Raw genomic sequence first — 15712 nt, 5'->3', positions numbered from 1 at the left:
CCATTTATTATTTTGGTTACCATGGCTAGAAGATATCTCAGTGACTTTTAAAAGAAGGGTTTCAAAGATGCATTTGGGGGTTTAAAGGGCATGAGTGTGTCTCAGTCACCCGATCTCAGCCCAATTTAACACCTATGGGAGATTCCTGAGCGGCACCTGGGACAGCGTTTTCCACCACCATCAACGAAACACTAAATAAAGGAGTTTCTCATGGAAGAATGATGTCACATTCCTCCAATAGAGTAGAGTTCCAGACGCTTGTAGAACTATACCAAGGCTCATTGAACCTGGCAGCTCATGGTGACCAAACGCCCTATTTATGCTGGTTTTCTATATTTTGGCAGTTACTTGTATGCCATTCACTAAATTATCACAAGTATGTGGACACCTGTTTGTCGAACATCTCATTCCAAAATCATGGGCATTAATATGGAGTTGGTCCTTCCTTTGCTGCTCTAACAGCTTCCACTCTTCTGGGAAGGCTTTCCACTAGATATTGTAACATTGCTGCTGGGATTTGCTTCAATTCAGCCACAAGAGCATTAGTGATGTCGGGCACTGATGTTGCGCAATTAGGCCTGGCTCGCAGTCAAAGTTCCAATTCATCCCAAAGGTGTTTGATGGGGTTGAGGTCAGGACTTTTGTGCAGGCCAGTCAAGTTCTTCCACACCGATCTCAAAAAAAAACATTTCTGTAAGGACCTTGGTTTGTGCACGGGGGCATTGTCAGGCTGAAACAGGAAAGGGCATTCCCCAAACTGTTGCCACAAAGTTGGAAGCACAGAATCGACTAGAAAGTCATTGTATGCTGTAGCATTAAGATTTCTCTTCACTGGATCTAACAACCATAATTGCTCCTCCATCAAACTTCACAGTTTGCACTATGCATCGGGGCAGGTAGCGTTCTCCTGGCATCTGCCAAACCCAGATTTGTCCCTTTATCGTTCATTTAAAAAAGATGTAGGCCTATCTCACTTCATAATCCCAGTTAAAAAATACTCATCCTGAGTAAAGCAGCAGTACTGGTGATGACAAAATCACATCTTTCAAAGTTCAGGTTTTCCTAATGTGGTCATAAGGTGTGGGTTACCGGGGCTGCATATTACTGCATTGTAAAAATCCAATCTCATTTACTGATTTAACATGTAACCCCACCACACCCCTCCCCTATCCAACTACACCACAGGGCAGAACACATACCTGGTTAAATTCCACATTATGCAAGCCTGGCTGCCATTTATCTGGGAGAGGCTCAGTCAAGAACACACAAATCATTTACAGAGAGAACACATTTCAGTCAAGGTATGTAACACTGAAGAGCAGGGCTTGAACTACAAGGGTTATGGGAACATAGCAGAAAAGGGCATTCCCTTAATCATTGAAAACATAAATAGGGTCCCCAAGAGTATGTGTTTAACAGTTATGTTGGCCCAGGCCCATGTTTTTTGGGAAATGTCTAGTGAATATCAAATCAAACGTTATTGGTCGCGTACACATATTTAGCAGATGTCATCGCGGGTGTAAATAAATGCTTATGTTCCTAGCTCCAACAGTGGAGTAATACCTGACAGTACAAAACAATACACTCAAATCCCCAAAATAAAAATAAATAATAATAAATATAGAAATATTCATGTCAGAATTCGGGAACGTTGAATTCCTGGTCCAAATGCTGGTTCGAGACTGCCGATCTAATATCCAAAAGTAATTTTCGGATGGAGGTAATGATGTAAGAAACGTTCTGAGCAAATAATGTAAAAAATAACACACACAAAAATATACTGCAAAGTTGGTGAAGAGCGAGGAACAGGGCGACCATGTCCATAGGCGCCATCTCCGCTAACGTGTAATTTCAACCCTGACAAATAGCTCTAAAGAATCACTCTTTTTGAAACACTTCTTAATTGCACATTTACAAATTCAGACATGAGTGGATGCAGAAGAACATAATACCTGTGTCTGTGATTCACTGTGTCCTGTTGCTTGGGACAGGACCTCTAAACATGCCACTGTTTATTTCTCACTGCTGGATCATGAGAAAGCACCAGTCATAAGAGAGGCGAGACTGCAGCAAACAAGGAAAGATAAATAAATATAACCAGCTTTCGTAGGCTACTAACAAAGGAAAAAGCAGGCAGTATTTACAGTTAACATGCCAAACATACACTATATATACAAAAGTATGTGGACACCCCTTAAAATTAGATTAGTGGATTCAGCTATTTCAGCCACACTTGTTGCAATCTCCATAGACATACATTGGCATTAGAATGGCCTTACTGAAGAGCTCAGTTACGTTCAAGATGGCACCATCATAGGATGCCACCTTTCCAACAAGTCAGTTTGTCAAATTGCTGCCCTGCTAGAGCTGCCCAGTTCGACTGTAAGTGCTGTTATTGTGAAGTTGAAACCTCTAGGAACAACGGGCGGTGGTAGGTCACATAAGCTCACAGAAAGCGAGGTCCATAAAGAAATGGTTTGTCGAGATCGGTGTGGAATACTTAAAAAAAACATTGATTTAACCTTTATTTAACTAGGCAAGTCAGTTAAGAACAAATTCTTATTTACAATGACGGCAAGCACTGGCGAGGCTGGGCTAATTGTGCACCGCCCTATGGGACTCTCAATCACGGCCGATTGTGATACAGCCTGGACTCAAACCAGGTTGTCTTTAGTGATGCCTCTAGAACTGAGATGCAGTGCCTTAGACCTCTGTGCCACTCGGGAGCCCGGCAGGCCTGCACAGAGCCCTGACCTCAACCCCATTGAACACCTTTGGGATGAATTGGAACACCGACTGCGAGCCAGGCCTAATCGCCCAACATCAGTGCCCGACGTCAATAATACGCTTGTGGATGTATGGAAGCAAGTTCCCACAGCAATGGTCCAACATCTAGTGGAAATCCTTCCCAGAAGAGTGGAGGCTGTTATAGCGGCAAAGGGGGGACCAACTCCAAATGAATGGCCATGATTTTGGAATGAGATGTTCGACAAGCAGGTCTCCACATACTTTTGGTCATGTACTTCAGATCACAGTTGTGAAAATATGTACCTCTCACCCTCAAGCCATCTAGAAGAATCTGAGCTCATGAGTTCCATACTTTTCAGCAAGGTCCAGATATCACATCCAGTCACTATCTGCATGCATTGTTTGCCATCTAGAATGGATACAGTAGAAGGTGTCGTGTCGAGCTTTAATAGATTTGTCACTTCACCCAAACAAGCCCCTACCAACACCTCAGTGGGCAGACAGGGTCAACTAGTTACCCAACCCTCACCAGCTTGCTAGAGGGATGGTTTCATGTGCTCAGTGAAAGCAGGCAAAGACGTTAGGTAAATACTTGATTAAATCCAGGCCATAATGGATGGCAGATGGCATTGAATGACAATCTCTTCCAAAAAAAATAGAAAGCTGCAACTTCAGGCAATATTTAGAAGGCTGTGTTCAAGACATGAGCTGGTAGGGTTTCCGGTAGACAGGCCCCTCCCTCAATGCATTAAGTAAAGTATTACAGACACAGCGCCATTAACTGTGGAAGGAACCATGACTCAAAACTAAACGGTTATGAAATCAGCCAGATCAGCCGAGAGCCATTCCTAGCATTGCACAGCAGACACCTGCAAAACCGATGGGGGTGACAGTCTTTATTTTGCAACATGCACATTTGCCTTGGCATATAGAGAACTAGGTATAGGCAGTTACCCAGCCAGTCAATTTTTAGGGATATTCAGCTTAGTGGCATGTCAGACAGTACCCATAAACACTGACAAAATGTGGATGTTTAAGCATTGTCACACCAGTCTCCTTTAACACTTGTTTTTGACAAGGTTACCATAGCACAAGCAGGGGGGGTTTATAATGAGTTGCCACAACAGAACTGAATTCCTTGACAAAAAAAAAAATATATAGCTGTGGTGGAAGTCTTTAAATCCAACTAGACTTGCAGTTATGCCAAGTCACAACCACCAGTATTAAGCGCTGCGTAGTCAATCATAAGCAGTAACTAATTTAAGCTATTGACTGTTCATAGATTCTGCTAAACAAAAGATTACCACTCCTGAGCATTCAGCCATTTACCCGATGTTGAAGCAAAGTGGACAGGCAAGCATTTACAGAAATTCATGTAATGGTGTAAAAGAAGACAACACGATAAGTATTTTTGGTTTTTAATCGAAAGGCCATGCAGTGCCTCCCAGTTAAGATCTTAACATCACTTTAAATGGTACAGGTGGGACAAAACAATACATCTGCAATAACTAGTACAAAATAAGACTAAACATCACTGAGGAATGTAACAAATTAAATAAGTAAAAGAAAGCAAAACTGTGCGCCATCACTATTGCTGCAGGACCCCCCCCGAGGACTTGATAGAGGTTTAAAAAAAAAATCATTGAACCCTGCGTAAAAAAATTAAACAGTACAATTTGGGATAGAGTATAGGACTAAACAAGACAAAAAAGCAATAAGTTACCATCTTTACTTTCATGTGCATGTTTACTGTGGGAATTGAGGGGGCATTGGGTAAGGCACCATGGGCTGTGGTGCTTGTTGCTGCGTGAAGGGGAACTGTTGATGGCTCATGCCATTCTGTGCACCTCCTTGGTTGGCACTAAACTGTGGGGCCTGGAAGTTCTGCGTTGGGAACGCCCCGGCCTGGCTGGTACCATAGTTTGACTGGCCGTTGCTGCCGTAGCCGCTAAAACCATTGCCGCTTTTTTCAAAGCCACTTGCCCCATAGCCTCCACTCTGTGAATTTGTGCCAAAGACCTTCTTTGGTCCACTGTCAAAACCTCTATCGTTTTCCCTGTCCCTAAAGCTACTGAAGTCACGCCTGCCCCCGGAGGAGTACCTGTCCCGGCGGTCATCCCTAAATCCACTACCACCTCTGCCTCCCCTTGAATGACCTGAAAGGAAAAACCAACAACAAATTAGAGTAGTCTTCCATGCCAATTTGAGTGATATGAAATGGCTAACAAAAATAAATCAAGATCCCATAGCTTTGACTGTGCCAAACCCATCCACGTCAACAAAAAGGAAAAAAAATGGCTGCAGCTGAACCACAGTTCCTGTATCTCACCAATTAGATTTACCTCCTCTGTCCGCCATCTGGAGGAGTTTAGGGTTGATGGCCTGGTTGGCCTCACGGAGCACAGCAACGAGGTCGCTGGCCTGCCTCATGTTGTTGGGGGTGAAGAAGGTGTAGGCTGTGCCAGTCTTTTGGCTCCGGGCAGTTCTGCCGATGCGGTGAATATAGTCCTCAGAGTTGTTGGGGTAGTCAAAGTTGATGACAAATTTCACATCTTCAACATCTGTAGGATGTGTTGCGGTGTGGCAAAAAAAAAAGAGCGCACAAAGATGCACACCACAACAGCCAGACCAAAAGAGCAAAGTTAGTACAACCATTCACTGGATGTAGCTGGTTTTTCCACTAGGCTGTAAAGAATAGCATTAGACAACTCCAGAAAGACTTAATCTGTGGGGATACTACAGTGGGAAGAGAGAAACGATGCACACTCCAAATGCTTCCCAATACAGATAGCCCCTCAATTCTCAACAGCCCCCACCCCTATAAAAAAAAAGGAGCAGAAGTCCTACCATAGAGTATGCATTCACTAGTACATTCCCATTGCAGAAAACTCCCCACACAATGACAAGTGACTGCCGGGTGCTTCTACACAGTAAGGCCACTATGCACACGGTTGCCTCATGTGCCAAACAAGGACCTTATGGTGATAACGAAGGCCCTTTATTCCCACACTCATAAGAAGCTCGCTATAAAGGCCACACTGCAACGTCTTGCCAAGACCATAAACAATTGGGAAAAGCTAAAAGACTGAGCCACTTACTCCTGTGACCATAACAAAAGTAGGCAAGACATTCCCAGAACCAGTGTTCACGTGATCAAATGTCTCTCGTTGGCAGGTCTCGACATGACTTGAAACGCAGGTGAGGGAGGAGTGCGAGCTTGGATTTTTATCCCCAGCCAACCGACATGACCCACTGACACTAAGCGCCAGTAGCCACATCATTACAGAGGTGAACGTGTAATTGGACTTACAACTGCTCTCAAAACAGAAGTTTAGGAAACTGCCACATTTGTCACACATGCTTTGAGATAGCTACACCTTCCAGAACTCTATGACTTGCAATGCCCAAACCGACATGCAAGACATGGAAACAGCAGAGCCTGGTGGAGCCATGAGCGTGGGTGTGAAGCAGTCCAAACCGATGCCAGAGAACAGCTGCATTTACAGGGGTGCAGCAGCTAACTCTCATTTAGGCCCCCTTTTGGGCAGCCCAGCGTGATAGTCAGCACTCAGACCCCGCCACCTCTGTATGTGACTGGGTGATGTCCCAGTCAGGACACCTCCAAGAGTCCTCCTTCCCCCTCTGGAGACCTGGGCGTGTCATGCCAAGGCCCTGCCTCAAAAGACCGCTCCTTCAGATAGGGGAGAAACTCAGAAGGCAGAAGAGTTACAGAAAGAACCACTTTCTTTCAGAAAAAAAAAATTGGTACAAGGGACCAAGGACAGAATGAAACTAACCTAGACCCCTGGAGGCGACATCTGTGGCAATGAGAATTGGCGCCTTCCCAAACTTGAACTCTGAAAGAAGGAAAGGATATTGATAGCTGGCCATAAGAGGTTGTGTCATACTAAATTGTTCTTGTGATAAAACTCACCATTGAGCACCCAGTCCCTCTCCTGCTGGCTCTTGTCTCCATGGATGCCCATTGCTGGCCAACTAAAAGGAGCAAGTGTCAATTGAGTCCAGTAAAACACATGATTATGAGTTTAAAGAACGAAGTATTGATGTCACTTACCCATCCCGCCTCATCCTCCTAGTGATCTCATCACATCGCCTCTTGGTCTCTGTAAAGATTATGGTCTTGTTCTCCTTCTCACTCATGATCTCCTCAAGTAGGCGGAGGAGCCTGGAAGGGGAAGGCCGGGAAGCATTCAATTAGTGACTACACAACTAGCGCCTGAGTCATATTATCCACCCATTAAATATACATTACAGAAATGCCACAGGTCAGACAGGACTCACTTGTCTTCCTTCTCGCCATCATTGCAAACATCCACAATCTGCAAGATGTTGTGGTTGGCACTCAGCTGCAGAGCTCCCACATTGATCTGGACGTAGTCCTTCAGGAAGTCTTCTGCCAGCTGGCGCACCTCTTTGGGCCAGGTGGCACTCCACATCAGCGTCTGTCGGTCAGGCTGGAAAGAACAAGGAAGGAGTCAGAATATACGCTTGACAACTGTACCAAGTGAGATCAGTAGACTTTTAGCACATTAATGCATCACAACAGAACTCACTCTGATTTGGTCCACAATCTTTCGGATTTGTGGTTCGAAACCCATGTCGAGCATTCTGTCAGCCTCATCCAGGACCAGGTAAGTGCATCTGCGCATGTTTGTCTTTCCCGCCTCCAGGAAGTCAATAAGTCTGCCAGGTGTGGCAATGCAAATCTCCACACCTATAATAAGCTATTTTTAGCACCAAATTCCATAGATTCAAATCAGCCAAATACATAGAGCGGTTGTGGAACTTACCTCTATCCAGGTCACGGAGCTGTGGCCCTTTGGGCGCGCCCCCATAAACGCAGACAGACTTAAGGCGAGAAGCTCTGCCATACTCTGCCGCCACCTGCTGGACCTGCTGAGCCAGCTCACGGGTAGGGGCAAGCACTAAGCACTGAAAGAAAGATTGAATACCATAAATCCATGTTGTGTGGATGCAAGATTAGATACAAGTCAGAATAGCCATGGGTACTTACAATAGGACCATCTCCACGTTCCAGGAAAGGCTGGTGGTTAATGTGCACGATTGCAGGCAACAAGTACTGCAGAAAAAAGTGACATTGCATTACAGAAAAGACCACCAGTCCTCTTATTTTTAAGAGCAATTCTAAGTTGTTGGAATAGTCAAAGGCTAGGACTCTCAACACTTACAGAGAGAGTTTTCCCAGAGCCTGTCTGTGCAATGCCAACCATGTCCTTGCCACTCAATGCCAGTGGCCAACCCTGTGCTTGGATCGGTGTTGGTTCTGACCAGCCTGCTTTGTTAATGACATCCATCACGTATGCTGTAGAAAGAGGGGGTGGTACATGAAAACTAACCCATTGAAGTCCAGATCAGGAATGCATTTTTCAACTGAATGTGTCAGATATTAGTGGATGTGCATACTTGGAAAACTGGCTTCATGGAACTTCATAATTGGATTAGGGCAGTCCCTCCCCTTTACAGTAACAGCTTTAGTACTTCTGTACTGTGCAACCTCTTGCTGCAATGACAAACATGTAGCGACTCAGATCAATTGGCATGGCAATGCAAAATACAACGACAACAAACAGCCATTGGTGATTGGGCAGGAAAAGGAACCTATGCAAGAACACATGCCAATGACCATTGCATAACATTTAGAGTAAATCTGCATCTAGATTTTGACCACTAGAATACATACCGGAGATCTCCGATTAACATCGGGGTGTTCTTGGTAAAAGTTCTTTTCAAATTTAGAGAGTTCGTCAAGGTTCCAGTGCTTCTTGCGCAGTCGATCACCGGGATTACCAAACTTCCCCCCACCACCACCTCCTCCTCCTCTTCCGCCGCCTCCAAAACGAGGTGGTCCACTGCCATAACTGGGGAAATGGATGGTCTAATGTTAGTCACGCCAACCAATGTAAAAGAGATGTAGGTTACCTGTGGATAAACTCGCTTGAGTAAACGCCAATCAAAGAAACTTATTTTTTAAATGTAGATTTAACAGAACACTAGCAGTAAGCGTGTAACTAATTAAACATGACATTATCCCAACTTCAATACGATGCAGAAGCTATTGCCAGCGTTAACAAACTAGAAGAAATGCGTGGCTTATTGGACTGAGTCACGTAAAAAAAAAACCCACAGCAATCAATATATCCCGCACATGAACAATGAAAAAAAAAAAAAAAAAAAAAAAAAACCGGCCGGCATTTTGTATTCGCATTCAATAATGCCACATGGCGTACAAATACATTTATTCGGCTAGTTTACCGGTTCTCTGACACTTGCTGTACGATGAGGCACAATGTTAATGTTAAGATCACATTTTCATACCGTTAATAAGGTAAATTAGACATTTACAACCGCTGACTATGTGGTTCGTGATTTTAATTAGCAGGCCTCCAGCTAAGAATTTTCGGATTCAGATCAGGCCTCTTGCTGGTTTCATGACGAAACGAGGCCTTTAAAAACGTTGGTCCCTTCTAATTCTGAATACATTTCGATAGTTTCCAAAAACAATTTAAGTTTGAAAAAAGGCAGTCTAAGTAAAAAAAAATAAGAATCGAAATATACCTAGCTAGCTAAACGAGTACGGTATCTACGGTTATCCCGTGCGTCATGTCAGCCATTTCTGGCAAGACAACGAGGTGTTAAATTAGCCTAAAATTCATTCAAAACCTTACCCTCTATCTCTACCACGATCTCTGTCGGAAAATCCAGGCATCTTGTAAAACAAAGTGTATAAATAAAAAAGACAAATAAACTACGCCTGAAAATCCGATATCAAACCCGAACTGCCGTGAATATGCTGAAATGCCGGTGGACTAAAAGGAGATTCGGCTTTTATTGCATGAGGAAGTGTCACGCTCCGTCCGAGTTAAGTATTAATCCGCCGTGAACTGACTACACCGCAGCACATTGCGTAACGTCACATTCAAAGCTATTTGGAAGGAACACGTGCATATTTTGCGTCTATGTTCCGAAAATGGTGTGAAATGGAGGACCTAATTTTGTCGCAATATGTTTATAATGTTGAAGGCGCCATATAGATAAAGTATCTGTGTCCCATATGAAAATCTATTATATAAAAAAAGGTTTTGAAACAAAAGCTATTGCAAATTAAATATCTAATACGACAGAATGCTATTGTGTACAACTTGTGGAATTTCGCTAGGTATTAGTATTATAATCAATGTATCACATTTTATCAGGTGTATCACAATAACCACGTTTCCATCTAGTTGTATACGAGTAAATTCATACCGTATTAACAGCTGTGATATAAATGCCGACGTAAAATTATTTATGTGAGAAATTCACGCGACGATGTGGTATGACTCGAGAAACCATTCAGTTTATTGGGCTACATATGAAATCAATTATGAACTTCACAGGTTGGTAAAAGTTCACGGTGATCTTGATGCTCATTTCCAATAGATATTGAGGGTCTAATTCTGGTGACATGATGATCGATGCTTGACTGCCGTTTGACAAATAAACAAATTATCGCTCTTAGGTGTATCAGAGCGACATATTTAGACATAGCTCTCTGGGTGTTTCACTTGGGATTATTTAATGAAACCTGTTGGCGAAAGCATATGTACAAAAAAAAACAGTTGTGATCCGGTTGCTTTCCTTTCACCATAAGTGACGTCAAGTCAACAAAAAAAATATGGCTAGATGGCAGTCTCAAACTAGTGCAGTCGATATGCAGTAACATCTCCCCAAAATTAGAGTTCTGCTGATTACTTTAGCGTAAAAGATGGTAGACCTAAAGCCACTTAATCCGGTTATGTGTTTAATGAATAATAGACTGTAAAGGGTTTTTGGAAATAGGAAAAGCTAATCTGTAATGTCAAAATGTTGATTTACAGTAAAATGTCCCTAACCTCGGAACTTGTTAGTGTAGTTCTGGGTCAGGTGTCTATATTTTTTTCCACTAAAATGCCTTTAATAGGCTACTGCCGTTAATTACAGTGACTTCGGAAAGTATTCACCAATGATGACTTTAAAACAGTTACTGAGTTTAAATGTCTGTGATAGAAAACTGAGGATGGACCAACAACATTGTAGTTACTCCACAATACTAACCTAATTGACAGAGTGAAAATAAGAAATCCTGCACATAATACAAATATTCGGAAACCTGCATCCTGTTTGCAATTAGGCACTAAAGTAAAACTGCAAAAAAAGTGGCAAAGAAATGAACTTTTTGTCCTGAATACAAGCATTATGTTTGTGGCAAATCAAACAAATCCCATTTCTATCGCAGCCAGTAAACTCTGTAACTGTTTTAAAATAAGCATTGGCCTCATGGTGAAATCTCTGAGTAGTTTCCTTCCTCTCTGGCAACTGAGGATGCATTAATACCGCATCCAAATGTATATTCAGTGTCTGCTTTCTATATTTTCACCCATCTACTAATAGGTGCCCTTATTTGTGAGGCACTCCGAGGGACCTTACATATAATTGTATGTGTAGTCTACAGAGATGGGTTAGCCATTCAAAAGCAATGTTAACTACTATTATTTGACACAGAGTGAGTCGGTGGAATGTATTATGTGACTTGTGAAGCACATTTTTACTCCTGAACTTATTTGGGGTTGCCATAACAAATACTTATTAGCTCCAAACATTTCAAACATTTGTAAAAATGTCTACAAACAAAATTGCACTTTGACATTATGGGTAATTGTGTGTAGATCAGTAACACAAAATCTAAATTGAATCCATTTTAAATTCTGTCTGTAAAACACAACAAAATGTGGAAAAAGTCAAAGGGTGTGAATACTTTCTGAAGGCACTGTACGTGATCAAGTTTAATATGCAGAGTGGTGTACCACTGCTTGGATCTATGAAATAACATCAATGTCAAGGTTGGCTGTAGGCTACTGTCACGTTCTGACCTTAGTTCTTTTATTATGTCTTTGTTTTAGTATAGTCAGGGCGTGAGTTGGGTGGGTTGTCTATGTTCCGTTTTCTATGTTGTGTTTGGCCTGGTATGGTTCTCAATCAGAGGCAGGTGTCGTTAGTTGTCTCTGATTGAGAATCATACTTAGGTAGCCTTTTCCCATTTGTGTTTCGTGGGTGTTTATTTTCACCGTTCAGGACTGTTCGTTTGTCGTTTTATTGTTTTTGTTTCAGTGTTCACTATTGATATTAAAAATCAAGATGAACACTTACGATGCTGCGATTTGGTCCTCTCCTTCATACGACGACCGTTACAGAAACACCCACCAACCAAGGACCAAGCAGAGTGGTATCAGGCAGCAGCGAGATCTGGACTATGTCACAACTTGGGACAAGATAGACAGGTGGTCAGTCGACCCAGGGAGAGTGCCGGAGTCCGCCTGGGTTTCTCTGGAACAGTGTGAGGAGGGATACCGGCGAATAGAGTTGGCACGGCGATCAAGGAAGCCCGAGAGGCAGCCCCAAAAAAGTATTGTGGCTAATGTAACAGTATAAGTTTAGACCGTCTCCTCGCCCATACCCGGGTGCGAACCAGGGACCCTCTGCACACATCAACAACAGTCACCCACGAAGCATCGTTACCCATCGCTCCACAAAATCCTCGGCCCTTGGGGGACTTCTACTTCAAAGTCTCAGAGCAAGTGACGTCACCGATTGAAACGCTATTTAGCGCGAACCGCTAACTAAGCTAGCCGTTTCACATCCGTTACACTCACCTCCCTTTTGACCTTCCTCCTTTTCCGCAGCGACCAGTGATCCGGGTCAACAGCATCAATGTAACAGTATAACTTTAGACCGTCCCCTCGCCCAAAAATTACCTTATGTATGCCCATTCCTTTGTCTGAGCAAATATACTGATTCCCCAAGCCCCCTCCTATCACCACCATCATCATTGATGAAAGCACTTCAGTTCACGCCTCTGCTGCTCAGGACATGCCAGACTCATTCTAATTTAAATAAATGCTCAAATTAAAATGGAAAGCATTTACAGCTCCCACTTTGTCAAGATTTAAAAGTTGGTTAAAGGATGACATAACATACTAGTGTGCTACAATACTTAATCTTCTATGAAACACGGCCCTAAACTGACCTGTTTATTGTATCATGGAAATCGAACTAGTAGTATTGTAATAACAGCCGTTACTCCAGATTTTGTTTAACATTTCCTGCTCTTATACTGTATGTAAAATTACCAATGTCATCTTTCTCATTTCCAAAGTAACCCTTCTCATATCCCCTTCCCTGATTTGAAGTCAGAGACACATTAGCAGACAATACTCTTCATGTACTACACTGTTCTCAATTACAGTTGCTAAGGAAAATAACCTCTCTCAACGTCAACAAAACAAAGGAACTGATTGTGGAATTACCGTCCAGCGGGTGAAGACAGCCCAGTACATCACTGGGACCGTGCTTACACCCAACCAGGACATTACTCGAAACGATGCCTGAGGAATGCACGCTGCATCATCGTAGGTATGTCTCTAGCAGCTTTGAGTCGTCGTAGGTATGTCTCTATCAGCTTTGCACATCTGGATTTGGGGATTTTCTCCCATTCTTCCTTGCAGATTTTCTCAAGTTTTGTTAAATTAGATGCAGTGAACAGCAATCTTCAAGTCTTTCCACAGATTTTCAATGGGATTCAAGTCAGGGCTTTGGCTGGCCACTGAAGGACTTTCACATTCTTGTTTGGAAGCCATTCCAGTGTTGCTTTGGCTGTATGCTTGTGGTATTTGTCCTGTTGGAACGTAAATCTTTGCCCCAGTCTAAGGTCATTTAGACTCTGAAGAAGGTACTCATCATGGATTTGTTCGCTGACCAATGACCAATCTGGCAGGTTCTCCCATCTCAGCCATGGAACTCTGTAGTTCTGTTAGTGGTCATTGGGGTTCTTGGTCACCTCCTGACCAAGGTCCTTCTTGCCTGATTGCTCAGTTTGGTCAGACGACCAGCTCTAGGCAGAGTCTGGGTAGTTCCATATTTTCTCAATTTCCAATGATAGAGACCATTGTGCTCTTAGAAACTTTTAACACTCTAGAAATTGTTTTATACCCTTCCCCAGATATATGCCTCATCACAATTCTATCTCAGAGATATAAGGACAGTTCCTTGGACTTCAGGATATAGTTTCTACTCTGACATGCACTGTCAACTGTGGGACCTTATATAGACAGGTGTGTTTCTTTCTAAATCATGTCCAAACAATTGAATTGGCCACAGGTGGACTCCAATCAAGTTGTACTGACGTCAATGATGATCAAAGGAAATTTAATGCACAGCTCAATTTGAGCTCCTGAATACTGCGAAATTCAGCTCAAATCCTTTGAAAGCCCCCAAAACCTCTCACATACACAGACAAAAGACAAGGCACAGCCACATACAAGGTGCCTCATATTATTTGACAAAGGCAAGTTTAATTAGACCTAAATTACACACAAAAATAAAATACTCTTACAAAAATGATAGTGTTAAGTACATCTAATTGCATAAGTCAGCTATAAGAGATATAGTCCTGCTTGTGGATCATGCAAAAAAATTAAGCAACAAAAAGCTGCATCTAAAATTTGACTTGTTAATAAAAAGTTTCATTCTTCAAGGAGGCAGCTATGGAGTAATGCAGAGAGATTGTGTAAGAAACAGACTGCCGAGGGATCTTTTTGTGCCACTTAAAGTAAATTATTATGTTTAGATATAAAATCAATCAGTCCATGACCTATCTGGTAAATAGATAGAAGTCACCTAGTACATACGGCGACAAATAGTTCTGTATGTGTGAATTTAAAAAGAAACTTAAGTTAAATTACAGGTTGTGTGATCCACATTAATAACCTATCACAGTACAAAGCACCATCTGAGGACACGTCACTTTGCATAGACCTCTATAAAAGAAAAAGATGAGCAATTAATTGTCAATGTATGCTAACTTTAAGAACAGTCCATGGTCATAGATTGCTAGACAGGCAGCCATTAAAACAAATAAGAAAACATTCAACAATTTGTTTGAATGAGTAGAAAATAAATATGTTCTCCCCAAACCCATACTTGTAGAGCTAGGTTCAGGTGAGTAGAATTAGGGGGTTCATCTCATTCATTCAGATTTCATTTATAGCCAATATGGAGATATAGAAACCCAACTATCACATGTCAATGTCTACTGTTGGGTTACAATACATATGACAAATGTAGACTTTATAGCCACTCAACTTAATGTACTGTATAAGACATTCAACCATTACAGAGGAAAGGGTTTTGTATCTGACCACGTCAGCTCCCAAATAATACAACTAATATGACATCTCCTGAGAATGTGGCTTGAGGTCTGAGTGATGTTTGTTCAATTCATTGCAACTTTTTGTATGTAGTCTGCTATGCGCCCATCTCAGCCCAAGGTATAAGACTGGTTGCCAATATCTTGAAAGAAATGAGCAAACTGCTGTCTTATTTAGCACCAGAAGACCATAACTGGAAGGTAGTAGTAGTTATTTGCCAGAATGACAAGAGTAGCACATACAAAGGATGTGTGTAATCTTCACATAACAAAATGCATCAGGGTAGCAGGGACTCTTAGCCATTATTTTGTGGGGACAGAGAAGATCCCTATGAAGATCCGTAAAAAATATTTATTATTTGTGAGAAATTCACGCGACGATATGGTATGACTCGGGAAACCATTCAGTTTATGAAATCAATTGTGTCCCATATGTGTCCCATATGAAAATCTATTATATAAAAGAAGGTTTTGAAACAAAAGCTATTGCAAATTAAATATCTAATACGACAGAATGCTATTGTGTACAATTTGTGGAATTTCGCTAGGTATTAGTATTATAATCAATGTATCACATTTTATCAGGTGTATCACAATAACCACGTTTCCATCTAGTTGTATACGAGTAAATTCATACCGTATTAACAGCTGTGATATAAATGCCGACGTAAAATTATTTATGTGAGAAATTCACGCGACGAT

The 15712-nt window shown here is 42.1% G+C and overlaps 1 protein-coding gene across 2 annotated transcripts; it reads right to left on the bottom strand.

Moving 5' to 3' along the window:
- Nucleotides 1–4150: 4150 nt before the first annotated feature.
- Nucleotides 4151–9618, bottom strand: LOC112234608 (probable ATP-dependent RNA helicase DDX5). Of its 2 annotated transcripts, none has more exons than XM_042307246.1 (13): nt 9456–9618; nt 8471–8648; nt 8194–8290; nt 7959–8092; nt 7784–7849; nt 7560–7701; nt 7323–7483; nt 7051–7223; nt 6824–6934; nt 6683–6744; nt 6546–6605; nt 5078–5309; nt 4151–4904 (listed from the first exon to the last, which is right to left on the bottom strand). In XM_042307246.1, exons 1-13 carry the CDS (start codon nt 9494–9496, stop codon nt 4877–4879), a joined length of 1485 nt encoding a protein of 494 aa, XP_042163180.1. In that variant the 5' UTR covers nt 9497–9618; the 3' UTR covers nt 4151–4876. The 2 variants fall into 2 exon arrangements, with proteins under 2 accessions (XP_042163180.1, XP_042163179.1); XM_042307245.1 differs by having other exon boundaries at nt 5091–5309; nt 9456–9615.
- Nucleotides 9619–15712: the final 6094 nt, after the last annotated feature.

The sequence above is a fragment of the Oncorhynchus tshawytscha genome, linkage group LG27 (assembly GCF_018296145.1).
Source record: "Oncorhynchus tshawytscha isolate Ot180627B linkage group LG27, Otsh_v2.0, whole genome shotgun sequence".
NCBI classification, from domain to species: Eukaryota; Metazoa; Chordata; class Actinopteri; order Salmoniformes; family Salmonidae; genus Oncorhynchus; species Oncorhynchus tshawytscha.
This window is presented reverse-complemented; position numbering and strand designations above follow the sequence as displayed.

Excerpts from the sequence above, each read along its gene's own strand:
- LOC112234608 (XM_042307245.1), bottom strand. The coding sequence starts at position 9,496 with ATGCCTGGATTTTCCGACAGAGATCGTGGTAGAGATAGAGG. Across the intron at positions 8,291-8,470 it reads ATGTTAATCGGAGATCTCCG|CAAGAGGTTGCACAGTACAG; the intron begins GTATGTATTCTA and ends TTGTCATTGCAG. Across the intron at positions 7,702-7,783 it reads AACGTGGAGATGGTCCTATT|TGCTTAGTGCTTGCCCCTAC; the intron begins GTAAGTACCCAT and ends TCTTTCTTTCAG.